The 14,504-nt window shown below is 44.8% G+C and overlaps 1 protein-coding gene across 1 annotated transcript in view; it reads right to left on the bottom strand.

The window, feature by feature from the left end:
- Positions 1-14,504, bottom strand: part of DNMT1 (DNA methyltransferase 1) — an 862,083-nt gene that overhangs the window by 241,589 nt on the left and 605,990 nt on the right. The window contains exon 29 of the mRNA XM_044084674.1: positions 1,673-1,868. Coding sequence (XP_043940609.1) covers positions 1,673-1,868 — 196 coding nt within the window. The remainder of the gene's footprint in view (positions 1-1,672; positions 1,869-14,504) is intronic.

Genomic DNA, 14,504 nt, shown 5'->3' with positions numbered 1-14,504 from the left:
AAAATAGCACGACTTGCATACATGTCACTATGCAGACGCATTTTCACCCTTTTCACATCCACAGTACCAATAAGAACCCATTTTCATAAACATTTTTCCTCTGCAAAGCCTGCAAGTTTAAGAGCTGGTCAAGCCATAGACTTGCCTGTTACAATGATGCAAGCTTTCCTCTGGCCTTCAACTTTGATTCTTTGTTACAGTACATGCTTTATGACTTCTAAAACTATCTTTATTTTTCTTCAGTATACGACTCAAAACGCTGCATTTAAGTTTTAACTATGCATTAGAATTTCACTTTATCTGTACACATTCACATATTTGATAAAGGCATGTTTTTCTCTTAAGTTTGCCCAACATTTCATTACTTCTAAGAGCACACAAGTTCTTCAGTCTCAGAGAATCACTCAAGCTCACCAAATGCATCAGACTCTGGCCCTATTTTTTCAGGCATTTAGTCTCCATAACGCTCAGTTCTCTAGTAAAGAAAACTTGTCCAATTCATTCTGGGTTGGCAATAATTACTATTTTCTGTTTTTTTTTTTTATTGCATGTTACTCACCATTAAGAAAGAGTTAGATTTATGACTATCCCAGAAATAAGTAGGAATGGTGTATACAAAATCTTTTCAGGCAATCCATTTGCCAGTGGGGAATAAATCAAGTTTCTACACCCAAAGCTTCCAGCTAAACCTCCTTTATACAGCCCAAACACATTCCTCTAAGATGCAGCATGTCCACTAAGAATTATACTTCTGCAGCTCCAGAGAAACTGAAAAGGAAACATGCATTTTTTGAGTTCTGGCAGACATTTCAGTTTCTGACACCATACCATGCTACCAGGATCAAGAAACAGATGGGAAGAGTACGAGGTCTCGTTTTCAAGGCCCTTGACTGTTCAGATACAAGTCTGGTTATGAAACATTTCTCCTGGTGTCCTCTGAAAATGCCTGGAGGCAAGCAGATATTTGCAATGGATCTCTCCTTGGAGTGAAAGAACAGAAGATGGCAATGCCACTCTACCAAGCTGGACATCATGTACATGTCCTAGAAAGGGGAAGAGTTCAGCTCTACTAGAGAATGCCAAAAGTTCTGGGAGGCAAACCCAAGTTGTTTGGGCAGGTGGATGCTCACCTGTAGTAGTTCCCATGGACAATGAAAGACAGCGAAGTTGTGATCCTTGTGACAAACATCAATTTTACTCAAAATCAAAGATTCATCTTGATACTAAAAGGAAAAAAGGTTCTCTGATTTGCATTAGCAACACAATGAAAGTCTTGATAAGCGTTTATAAGCTGGTCTACTAGACAAAAGTAGTTCCTCTCAGGACCACTGCACAAAATTACTGATCAGAACTTGGACAGAATTATTATGGACTACATAAAGGCAGATAGGGATTATGACCCCAAGTTAAATTTGATGCGACTTTACCACACACACAGCATGGCTGTTCTGTATTACCTGCTGACAAATGCTGACTATGGTCAATAGGTTGTTCTTGCTGGGGCGAAAGGGCTCAGTTTGCTGCAGTACTGCTCTAAATAAGACTTCTTACTTTAGAAGGAACATGCACCCAAGTCATATCCCAGGATAGTCCGCATGCAGTTTTGTAGCAAAGGCAGAGTTTTACATTAGTAGAAAAAGGGATAATTTAAACACCCAATATAGCCTCTTACCTTCTGCACATGAGCAGACCCCACGTAGTGCACCACTGCTGCTGCGACCATTCTTTTTATCGTGGTGAGTATATCGCAACTTCCTCGTTGAAGTGCCATCTGACAACCGTACTTCAAAGTTAGGCAGATCCCGCCAGTCTGACCCTGGGGCCAAGGGTATATGCCTCATTCGAGCTGCTACCAATGCATTCATATCCTGTAACAAACAAGAAATTTAAAAGCTTTCCCCTACACAAGAGCTTAGTCAAATTTATGATTTCACAATATAGGCAAATGAATTCAGTACAAGACAAACGTGTAAAATTAACATTCAGCTACAAGGGGTATGTGGCAGCCATCTACAGTACTAGACCACAGAAAGGTGACCACTACCCAGTGTCTGTAAACTGGGAACAAATCGCCACAGAAACCAAACTCTGCAAAGCATTACAGATATCCAAATACTCGGCATAATAGGGCTCTTTCAATGGGTTTGTGTCATGTAAGCAAATCCGATGTAATGTTGGTGGGAACACAAACCTTGTTTGTATGATGCAGGCATACATTTTACAACCTGAAACTATGTAAATATTACAACCATTTATATCCCAATTTTTTTTTTGGTTTTTCCAAATGCATGGGAGAAGCTCTAATAGCATTACACAACAGGCTAAGCTTTTCTGTTAAGCAAATTATCAAGGAAAATGGTAGACTGATCTGCAAGTGACTACTTTTCTGTGACTCAGTACATAGTGCTTTTTCAGGCCCCCAAAGGAAAGGGACAGGCAGAATTGGGGACAGGCAGGATGATAGGAAAACTAACCGGCAGTTTTGTCAATTTAGCTGGAGTTCTATGCCTACTGATTTGTTTAAAGACCATGCGTTACAGCAGGTATGTAACATTTAGGAAACCGTCAAGGAACAGACTACCTAGAGGATGATGTGGTGTATAGGTTCTTGGGCTCATGGACAATAGATAATCAAGCAGCTCAGAATCACCACCCAGTACTGGTGGGAAACCAGGAGTGATCCCCATTAAGTTGGCTTTTTCCACACATTACTGGTGAAAATGTGTGATCGCCCAGTCATTCCAACTGGTTTAAAAGATTGTTAGGGAAGTAATCTGCTCGACATATATGGGCAGCTTACTCCAGAAATGGGGTGCAACACTGGGATAGGTATCTAATGCCATCTAATTTTACTGATCGGATAGCATAGGTTTAGGTCTGTTGAACAGGTGCTTGCTTTTATACTTGTTTTATTTAGGTAAAGGACTTCAGAGTGCTGGGTCATTCATAGCACGGAAAGCTAAGAAGAGATCACCCCTCAGGTTCATACTATGCCAATAACCATAAGGGTCTTTTATAAGCTTAGTTAAGCAACCCAACCTAGTTTTGGCCCACACTACCTTGGATACAATGGTGTACATTAATAAGGAGGTAGCACGGGTCATGGGGGGTGGTAAACTAGTTGGGGATTAATTTACTTAATGTAGACCTCTGTCCAGAGACATGGGAGCCAGACCATAGATGAATTTGTGATTTCCCATCCAATGATCAAAGTTTTCCATGAATAGGGTCAGGTATGAACTCTGCTTCACATGGATGGGGAGCTTATTCCTTAGTGTGGGGATCCTTTGAGACAGGATAGTGGTGTAAAATCTTAACATAACCATAGATGTCCATCTCTTCCATATTGCAGTATTCCAAACTCTTGGGTTTTCCTCTCTTGCTACCCAAACGTCTAGCCAGTATACAAAAGCTTGTAGTCACTGCTAGGTATGTAGGATGTCTGATGTTGGCCTAGGGAGCATGGGCTACAACAGAGTCTGCACATACTTTTCCTCAGAACTGAACACCCCAGTCGGACCCCAATCTCAGGATAGCTTTATAGGCTCTGTGGCATCCAATAAGAGACCGTTCAAATGGAGAATGGTAAGGTGGGAGGGAATGAATACTGCTACATGGAAGAGGACATCTATGGTTATGGTAAGATTCTACACAACTATTCTATGTCCTATTCTCATGTTGCAGTATTCCAAACTCTTGGGCGAGTACCAAAGCTTACAGGGAACAGGGTGGTGGGTATGCAGCTACTCTCCCCAAAGCCATGCAAGATTGCCCTAGCAAACCCCACTCTGGATCTGGAGACATGATCCAACCTGTACTGTTTAGGGAAGGTATGGACAGATGACCAAGTAGCCACCTCTATGGAAGGTACGGACAGATGACGAAGTAGCCACCTCTAGGATGGAAGCAGTGTCCAATCCTTTGAAGAATGACCCAATGAAGCCATGGCTCTAGTGGAGTGGGCTTTAATTTTGGACTTTAGCAGTTTTCCATGAATGTGTAGGAAAGGGATATAGCTTTGGAGATCCAAACAGAAATGGTCTGCTTTGTCACCGCCTTTCCCAAGGCTCTGGGGTGGAAGACAAATTTGTCTCACTTCCTAATGGCCTTAGTCTTGTAAAGGTAAACATCTAAGTGGACTGAACATAAAGGGAATGTAAGACACTCATTTTGGGGATGAGGGAAAAAGGTGGGCAGTTGAATACCCTGATTTAAGGATAGCTCATTGACCACCTTTGACAGAGGGGTTGGTACTCAGGATCACAATACCCTGTGGAAGACTAGGAAGAGAGGTGTTGCCATGAGGGCCTGAACTTCTGACTTCTGGCTGACGTCAGGGCCACAAGTACAGTTTTCCAGGTACAATGTCTCAAAGATGCCTTGGAAGCTGGTTCAGAGGGGGCAACATTGAGCTTCTCTAGAACATAATTCAGATCCCACGGAGGAGGAACCTGCCTCCTGGGGGTCTAAGCTACAACACTCCCTTAAGGAATAACTTGGATGGGAGGCTAGAAGAGGATCAAGGGGCATACAGGCTGAAATAGCAGCAAGGTGTGCTTTGACAGAGGACTATACCAGCCCTGCTTGCACAAGTTCACACAGATAGAACAGCACTAAGGGGACCTCAGCTTGTAAAGGGTCTAGCTGTCTGACATCATATGGAGAACCTCTTCTATTTAGACAAAAAATCTTAGTAATAGGTTTCCCGGCCTCCTGCAAGATTGCTAGTACGTCCTCAGTGTAAAGGTGCTTAGAAGGGCTAAGAATTCTAATCCCCCACAGGTTTAGATTAAGAGATTCCCTGGATCAGGGATCCCCTTTTCTTGTGCGAGAAGGTCCACTCTGAGGTAACTTGTGGTGATTCGCCCATGGCTAAATGCAGAAGGAGGGGGAACCAATGCTGTCTTGGCCAAAATGAGTCACCAGCAAGATTTTCTGTTTGTTCTGCTGGATCTTCAGCAGGAATTTTTGAAGTAATAGGAAAGGGGGGAATGCATACAGAAACATCTCCTTCCATGAGATGGAGAAGGCATCAGTTGCCCTTGCTAAGGGACTGGGTAGCCTGGTGCAAAAACAGTGGTAGTTGTCTTTTCAGGGGAGAGGCAAAACATATGTATTTAAGGTGAACTCCACTTGTGGACAAATGTCCAGAAACACATCCCTGTGAAGCCTCCATTCATGGGAGTGAGACATGGATGGGCCTACTCAAGGTGTCTGCTTGAATATGTTGAGCTGAAGGGATATAAACTGCCTGCAGGGAGACTCCGTGTTGGGTTGCCAGGTCCCAGGCCTGGAGAGGAAGTCTGGAAAGCAGATAGGATTTGGTTCCTCCATTTGTTCACATACCAAAGAATAGTACTGTCTCAACTTCAGGGGCTCTTGTTTTAGGGCATGATGAAAGGCCATCAGGGCAAATATTAGTCTCTTCCCTGATGCTGTGTTCCCTCCTGAAGGTGTGGGGACAAAGTACCCTGTAGTTTCAGGTGGCCCAGAATAGTCCCCCAGCCCAAATCTGAGGGATCTGTGTACATCTCCCGGACAGGGGGAAGGGATTTCAGTGGAAGTCCTGGGTTAAGCCTTGGGTATAACCTGGTTTAACCACCACAGAATCTCCTTCCACAGACCAGGGATGAAGGGGATGACTAAATCAAATGGTGCGTGTGTTGGATCCATATGGACATTTATGGTACCATTGCAATTTGCTCATGTGGAGTCTTGCCAGAGGTAGCACTGGAATAGTGGAGGCCATGAAACCCGAAAGCCTGAGGTTACTGTCCGGCTGTCGAAGGAGTAGCTTTGAGGATGGTGGCCAAGTATTGGGTCTGGGTTTCCCCTTTCTGGGGCGGGAGGAATGCCCTCATAACATCTGTTCTTTTCTGCATCCCAGGAAAACCTGGTCCTGAGGAGGACTCTGGTTGGACTTGGGAAAGTTTACGTTGAATCCCAGAGCTTGAGGGAGATGACTGTGGAGTTGGCTCTGCAGGGATCTGGAGCAATCTGCCTGAATCAGGAGGTTGCCCAGGTATGGAAAATTATGGATGCCTTGGACCCTGCAGTAGGCCACCATAGGAGCCAGGCATATGGTGAAGACCCTTGGAGCAGTAGAGTCCAAGGGGCAAGGCTGAGAACTGAATGTGAGGAACCAGCAGAAATTTCCTGTACCTGGGCTTTCTAGATATGTGGAGGTAGGCGTCCTTTATGTACAAGGTGGCTAAAAATCCCCAAGTTAACAGTAAAGGAAAAAGGGTTTGAAAAGCAAGCACGAGAAAGGTGGGGACCTGCAAGAACAGGTTGAGGTGAGAGATCCAGGATAGGTCACCCGGGTCCATCCTTCATTTACACAAGGAAATATCTTGAATAGTACCCTTTAATTTTTCTGTCAGAGGAACCAGTTGTACAGTTCCTTGAGAAAAGAGGTTATCTATGACTGGCTGGAAAATGTGGAGTCGATCTTTGGGTGGCTGGGGGATCCCTCTGGGGAGTGGGGGGGATGACCCAGGACATAATATAGCCCTTTTCTATGATGGAGGACCCACCTGTCCGAGGTAATGATTTGTCAAAGGGCAGACAGTGAGAGCCTTTAGGGACAGGGGAATGGAGTCTGAGGGGGAACAGTGAAGGCTGGCAGGCTACCTGCCCTATCCTCAAAGGGAGTTTTCTGGGCAAGAGTTTGAGCAGACATAGAAGAGGTCTGCTGTTCTCTTGCACCTTTTGTACCTCTAGCATGGGAAGCTGGAGCAGAGAGTTTCCTAATGAACTGTCTTTGAAGGGTAGTTCTTGTGAAACTTGGGAATAGGGGAGATAAACAGGTGTTAAAGGTCTTATAGCTCCTTCCCTTTCTGCTGAAGGACCTTAAATACCTTGGCCCTTTAAAACCAAAAAGGGCAGAGCTATCCAGGGGTGCAGCCATTAATTTTGCCCCAGTGTCATCCAGTAAGGGCTGAAGCCTTAACCAAGGAAATCTTAGGACTGAAGTTGAGGCAGCTGATCTTACAGAAGCTTCTGCAACATCATACCTGCAAAAGAGTGCCTAGTGACGTGTTGAGAGATTAAGGAGGGTAGAAATTTGAGCCTTGGGAATGAGAGTCTGGAAAGATGAGCTAAGAGCTTGGTGGCCTGGGTCAAAAGTGCCAAGGCATACTTGGACAGGTGTGTGTGAATTTACTGAAGACTAGGGGAGAGGAAATGTAGACTTTCTTAGCAAGGTGCTACATGGCCTTACTGTCCTTGTCAGTGGGGAAGACTGAGGTAGACTGCAGTAATTTGTATGGCTTGCCTGCAGAGACCAGAGGCAGTGGCAGAGTCCGCTACAGGGCATTTGATAAGAAATGTTGTCCTTCCATGGACCTTGTAGAACCTATCAGGCCTCCTGGGAGTAGGTGTTTGGGAAATAGGGTTATGTGAAGCAGCACTGAAAGCATACAGGAAAGCTGGTAATGCTGGGGGGATTGCAGAAGGAGCAGGGGTGTCCATCTGTTGGAGCTCATACCTTGTATACCTCAGACATAACTTTTTTGTACTTCAGACATTTCAGAGGAATCCCACTTAATTTCCAAAATGAGGGAATTGGTCTCCTCAAAGCCGAGGTCTTCTGATGGGGAAGCCTCTACAGATTCATCCTCTGGAAAAGCACAACCAAGAGGAGACAGCATCTGAGAAACATAGGGGAGAGACTCCTCAGAAGAGGAGTCTGAGGAATCCTCAGCTTGAGGTAGGACGACATCCTCAACCTAAGACCTAGGGATAAGAGGGACGGCCTGTGGGGATCCAGGCTCGACAGACCTCCGGGCCATAAAGGCATTAAATAGGCTCTGTGAAAAAAACAAAATCTGGTTGGCTTTCAGGAGAGGGGGAGAGATGCTTGGTCTTGGATTTCTTTCCATGAAGGCCTTGGAGGTGTAGGCCCTGAAGGCAGCATAGGTTCAGTGGACTAAAGCTGAAGGGCAAGTCTGGGCAGCTGTAGGAAAGTAGTTGTGTACACTTACCATAAGTGTATTCACTGTTGCAGTCATCACATTTGGGTTATCTGCTTGCAGGTAGCCCTCAGTCGGCCTGATTATCAAAGTCTTGGGTCCTGCGTTAGTTGCTGTCTCATCTTCCATGACGTCAGTCAGGGGTAGAAAGCATGCAGCTGATGCCATTACATCAGTTTTTCTTGCCCCAGATGTCAGGTGCCCCCATAATAGGAAGCAATTACATACAAGGTTACATTAACAAAAAAAGCAAATATACCAAAAAGCTTTAAGCATAGTAAACAAGAATAGAGCTATAGCCAATAGAAGTCAGGGGGCTGGAGGGAGGGTAACCAGGACTGCAACAGTGAATACACTCAACATCTACATTTATGGCAAGTGTACACAACTGTACTATGTTCTTCACGTTTCACTGTTGCAGTCATCACATTTGGGTAGAATCCCAAAGCTAAGGATGGGTGGAGGCAATTAGATAGCATTAGGACCAGCTATAAGGCCCTGTAAGACTGCAGTGGCAAAGCCAGCTCTGGATTTATAAAAAATTGGCAAGTGGCAATGCTTGGTGAAGGTATGTACAGAACTCCAGGTAGCAGCTTCTAGGATGTCCCTGGTAGGGACACCTCTGAGAAAGGCTGTAGAGGTAGATGCAGCCCTGGTTGAATGGGGTCTTGTCCCCTGTGGAGTAGGTTTTCCATGGTGCTTATAGCAGAAATGAATGCAGTGGCCTATCCACTTAGAAATTGGATGCTTTGAAATGGACTTCCCATCTGCCACTGCAGCAAATGCAACCAGCAGCTGTTCAGCAGATTTCCTGAGAGGTTTAGTCCTGTCCAAGTAAATTCTAAGTTGTCTGTGCACATCCAAGGAGTGCAGTATTTGTTCCCCTTTATTCTGTGGATTAGAAAAGGTTGGCAAATGAATGGACTGATTAAGGGTCACACTGGATACCACCTTGGGCATGGAGGGATTGGTCCCAAGGGACACACTGTCCGCATGAAAGATGATTAAAGGCTCCACAGCCATGAGAGCCTGTAAGGACACCCTTCTTGCTGAAGTGATGGCTAGAAGGAAGGTTGTTTTCCAAGAAAGGAATTTCAACTCTGCAGTTGCAGCTGGCTCAAAGGGAGGTAGAGTGAGCTTTTCCAATACAAAAGTTAAGGTCCCAAGCTGGGGTAGGGGCTCTCCTGGGTGGTCTTAAGTTTTTGGCCCCTCTGAGGAACTGCTTCAGCAGTGGATGAGAGAAGAGGGGGTGGTTCTGTATTGTAATGAGCTGAAATGGCTGAGGCATGAATTTTGGAGGAAAAGGAAAGGCCTTTGTGAAGCATCTCAGTTAAGTATTGAAGTATCTGAGGTAAACTGGACGCTGCTGTGCCCATCCCCTGAGTTTGGCTCCAGGAACAGAATCTTTTCCATTTTTCAGCATAGGATTTTCTAGTACTAGGCCTCCTTGCCTCCAGAATGACATCCATCACTTGCTTACTAAGGGATGGCAACTGAGAGATCAGTCATTAGCCAGGTTCAGGGTTTGAAGCTGTGGGTGCAGAATCTGGCCCTCCTGCTGGGACAGCAGGGCAGGGGTCTGAGGCAGGTACCAAGGCACCAGCAGTGACACTGCACAAGAGGGGGTACCAGTGTTGGCATGGCCAGTGTGTTGCAATCAGTATTGTCCTTGATGTGTCCTGTTTGATCTTTAGTATTACATTGTAGAGAAAAGGCAGAGGGGGGGGGGAAGGCATAAACTGATTTTTTCCAGGTGAAGGACAGGGCATCCACTTTCCAAGCTTGTTTGTGGGGAGTCCTTGTGCTGAATTTGTGCAATTGGTAGTTCTGAGGGAGGCCAACAGGTCTATCTCTGGGCTCCCCCATTTGTATCTCAACATGTTGAATATCTTTGGTTCCAGTTTTCACTCGTGTGGGTCCATGGAGATTTCGGCTTAGGTCAGCTGCCAGTGTAGTTAGCTTTCCTGGCAGGAATTGAGCCTGTAGGTGCACTTGGTAGTTCAAGGCTCTGTTCCACAGAGCCATGGCTAGTCTGCAGAGAGGATACGAGTGGGTTCCTCCCCGCTTGTTTATGTACCACAACAGTGGTGTTCTGTGTTTACCAATAATTGTCCTGGAAGAATGTGGTCCTTGAAGGCTGTCCGAGCATTCTGTACGGCTAACATTTCTTTGACCGATATGCAGGTACATTTGACTGGGGTTCCATTTGCCCTGAATGCACTTCTCTGCCAAGTGAGCCCCCCATGCATAGTCTGATGAGTCTGTTAGGGTTTGGGTGGCAGGGGGTAGAGTGAATGGCAGTCCCTTGTGGTGGCAGGCCTATGCCCACCAAAGGATCTCTGTATACAAGGTACGATAGGAATTATTGATTCTAGTTCCTGAGAATGTTGACACCATAGGCTTTTTAGATACCATTGTAGTTTCCTCATATGCAGTCTTGCATATGGAATAATTAGAATGCAGGAGGCCATGAACTCCAGGGCTTGCAGTATTTTTCTTGCAGATAGCTGGGTCTTTCTGGTCGGTAGTTTGAAGTAGGCTGTCAAATTAACTTTTTTCTGGCGTGAGGTAAACCATCTGGGAAGTTGTATTCAAGCTTGCTCCCAGGAATACAATTTGTTGGCAGGGTACAAGATGCGATTTACTTTCGTTTACGGTGTACCCCAGAGAAGTTAGCAATTTCTTTACAAATGCCAGACGTTTTAATAGTATGTCCTGGCTTTCTGCCTGAATTAGACAATCATCCAGGTATGGGTATATTTGAATATTTCTTTGCCTGCAAAATGCAATGACTGGGGCTAGGCACTTTGTGAATACCCTGGGTGCAGTAGATAAGCCAAAGGGCAGTGCAGAGAACTGATGGTGCATGTAGCCTGCTTTGAAGCGTAGGTATCTTCTGCAAGATTCCCTTATTGGATGTGGAAGTAGGCTTCCTTTAAATCCAGTGTTGCCAACCAGGCATCTTTGCCTAGCATAGGAAGCAGCTGATGAAAAGTTAGCATCTTTAATTTTGGGATTACCAAAAATGTTTATGATAGATAGGTCCAGGATAGTATGCCAGGAATAGTCTTTTTTGGGTACCAGAAAAAACATTCTTTAATAGAAACCTTGTCCCCATTCTTCTTCTGGGACAGGTTGAATAGCTCTGATGCTTGAGACGCAACTTGATTTTGAGCCTCCGCCCGATTTGGGGGTAGATCTGGCCAACCGTTTGGGGTTGGTAAGGAGTGGAAGTGGAATCTGTATCCTTGGGAAACTATTTAAAACCCATTTGTTCTGGGTCTGCAGGGCAATATTTCCTCCTAAAGGAACAGTCAGTTGTGCAGGGCTTGGAAGGTTTACCCCACACTGCTTAGTCCTGTGTACCTTGGGACTGATGCCCGAGTGTTATGCTGGTTCTGGGTTTGGACTGAAGGCCTGGAAGAGGCAGGAAAGGACCACTTCAGGGCCAATGCCTACTAAATCTGGGAGGCTGTACTTGCAATGCCTACTAAATCTGGGAGGCTGTACTTGCAGGAAATCTTTTACAGTTTGCATAGATTTAGCTTTTTCCTCCATCTTTTTAAGTACTACTACTGCTCTGTTGTCAGACAGTACTGGTTTAAGGGAGCATCCAGCAATTTAGCTTTAACATGATCTGGCAAAGATTGCTCCTTAAGCCAAGCATGCCTTTTAAGTACAGACCTAGTGACAGCAGCCCTGCAAGATGCCTCTAATGAATCAAAACCACATTGCAAAGCGTGTTTTTCAACTTGTTCAGCAGAATGCATTAAATCCTGTAAATCTTTATTTTCATCAGTCAGGAATCATTTTCAGTTTAAGCAATCCAATAATATGCTGCGGATACTTTAACATATGAAACTGGCAGTTTTAAGGCCGCAATGGCCAAGGTTGCAGAAGTGCACACCTTCTTACCCCATCTGTCCAGCGCCCTGGAATTTCTATCAGAGGGAGTAGGATTTTTGCCAGTAGTACATGCGCTTGGGTCCCTGTGAAATGGTCTCAGGATCCGCAGTAGGATTTTTAAAGAGGAACTTCAGGTTTTCTGGGAGCAGGAGGTAAAGAATCAGGGACCAGGCTAGATTCCGAGAAGGCATCAACAATGTCCAGTACAGGAGGGATAGCTAAAGGCCTGTGCTGGGGCAGGAGTAAGAAATCCCTAAGCCTCTTTTTGGAGTCAAGAGTAATCCTGGCTTTCCCAGTGAAAATGATGGTATGCAAGGTTTCACCAAAACAGAAATCCTCTGGAGGGGAAGCTGAAGCAAAGGGAATTGAGTCCTCTGCATCAGAATCCTCATAAGTAGACAAGGGTACATCCTGGTCAGAGGAAACAAATTTCAAAGTCCTGATCAGAAGGAAAATCAGTCCTAGGTCTCAGAGGGGGAAGGGTGGCTTCCCCTGATTAGAGTAATAAGGTCTTCAGCCATTCTTTTGTTTTTTTACGCATAGGGGGCCTGACCATGCAGTCTGGGAGTCTGTTTTCTAGGCATGGATCTAGTTTTCGGCCTTGAAGATGGCGTCTGTTTAATATGCAAGTGAGCAGCCCTGAATACACCCTCCGAAGCCTGTGCCTGCACAGCAGCTCCGGAGCCATCCAAGGTACAGACATCCGCAGGTTCCAGTCAAAGCAGCATCTCGAGTCTCCGTAAATGCCTGCAAATCTGAAGTAGCAGGTATCAGGGGCTGCGAAAGCACCTCAGAGTACCGGCAAACTGTCGACTAGCATAGGAGAAGCGTCGTAGGCAGCTTTGGACCTATGCGGTCTATCTTTGCGTTTTTTTGGGAATGTCGGTAGTCTGGTGGCTTACCAAAGCAATTTCTGGATAATGTAACAGAGTACCAAAATATTTAGAAGCTTAAATAAACAGACGAATAGAGGTTTGAATAAGGCACAGAACAGACAGCAAGGTACGTCGTGGTCTGGGCCTAAGCAAGGAATGCAGTACAAATGAAAACCTGAGGTATTTGCTTTCCACAAGAAATACAATTGTTAACTTTTACTGGCATCGGTTTAAGAAAAAGGTTCCCCAACAGGGTACTTGGCTTAGTTGAAGACTTCGGTTCTGAAACCGAAACGAAAATTTCAGAGTCGGCCGACTGGCACTTGCGAACTGCTTCTGCTTCGGGCACCACACAGCAAGAAAGACTGATGCAATGGCATCGGCTGCATGCTTTATACCCGACTGCCTGACGTCATGGAAAATGACAGCAACCGACGCAGGACCCAAGACTTTGATAATCAGGCCGACTGAGGGCGACTGCAAGCAGATAACCCAAATGTGATGACTGCAACAGTGAAAACACGAAGAACATCTGCACTTGCACTTTCCCTTCTTGGATGACAAAGCCCTAACAGGCACGCAGTGACAAAGGAATCCAAAAACGGGTACTTATCGTTTGGAATTCAAAGATCCAAAGAGAAAAAAAGGCAGGAACGCTGACATTAAACTGGTGGCAGAGAAGTTCTGAGGAAAGGTACGTAGAGATATTACTTTTATGGCCCACGCTCCCTAGGGAAATGTCAAATGTCCTACATACCTAGCAGTGATTACAAACTTTTGTATACTGGCCAGACGTTCAGGTAGCATGAGGGGAAAACTCAGGCAAAACATGTCCTTGGATCTAGTGTTTCTGGTGCAGTTTTCCAGAGATTAACAGATTCAGAAATGTATCTGAAGATGCCTTACATGTCTGGCATAGATCACATCTCAGTAACCTGTAGTAGACCAAGTACAGAGATAAGGCCTTGAAAGTGTGTGTAGGACAGGATATTCACATCCTGGATTCTCCTGCTGGGGACCTTTGAGGGTGTTCCAACTTTTGTAACTGCCTGGTTACATAGTGGATATATAAAAAAGTGTACACACCCGTTAAAAATGCCAGGTTTTTAGTATATTAAAAAAATGAGGCCACAATAAATAATTTCAAAACTTTTCCCACTTTTAATGTGATCCATAACCTGTATAATTCAATTGAAAAAAAACAAACAAATCTGTTAGGGGAACAATATAAAAAATAAACATACAATAAGCTGGTTGCACAAGTGTGCACACTCAAACCAAGTTGAAGCACCTTTTGTTTTAATTACAGCATGCAGTCTTCTTGGGTACACACCTGCCATCAGTTAGACTCTGATTAACCCCAAATAAAGTTCAGCTGTCCTAGTAGGATTTTTGACATTTACTCAGTTGCCTGCTACAAAAGCCATGGTTCGCAGAGAAATTACAAAGCAAAGGGATCTCATTGTTAAAAGGCATCAATTAGAAGGGTACAAAAAAATTTCCACAGCATTGGCTAGACCATAAAGTCAAAGGTTAATTTGTTGCTAGACAAGTCTGCCAAACTGAAATCTAAGCCAATGCACAGGTTAGTTACAGATTATAGGGAAGCAAAAAGTTACTATATAAAACTAACTGGAGTGAGGTGTTAAGTGGAAAAACTGCAGATGGAATGTGGAAAGTTTTGAAAGAGAAAATGTTTTGAGTGCAAAAAGTAAAAAAAAGTACATCCGGATCTAGGCACGCAACATCA

The sequence above is a fragment of the Protopterus annectens genome, chromosome 9.part0, assembly GCF_019279795.1.
Source record: "Protopterus annectens isolate FY-2018-M chromosome 9.part0, PAN1.0, whole genome shotgun sequence".
NCBI lineage: Eukaryota > Metazoa > Chordata > Ceratodontiformes > Protopteridae > Protopterus > Protopterus annectens.
Note: the sequence above shows the minus strand (reverse complement) of the source record. Positions and strands in the feature narration are given on the sequence as shown.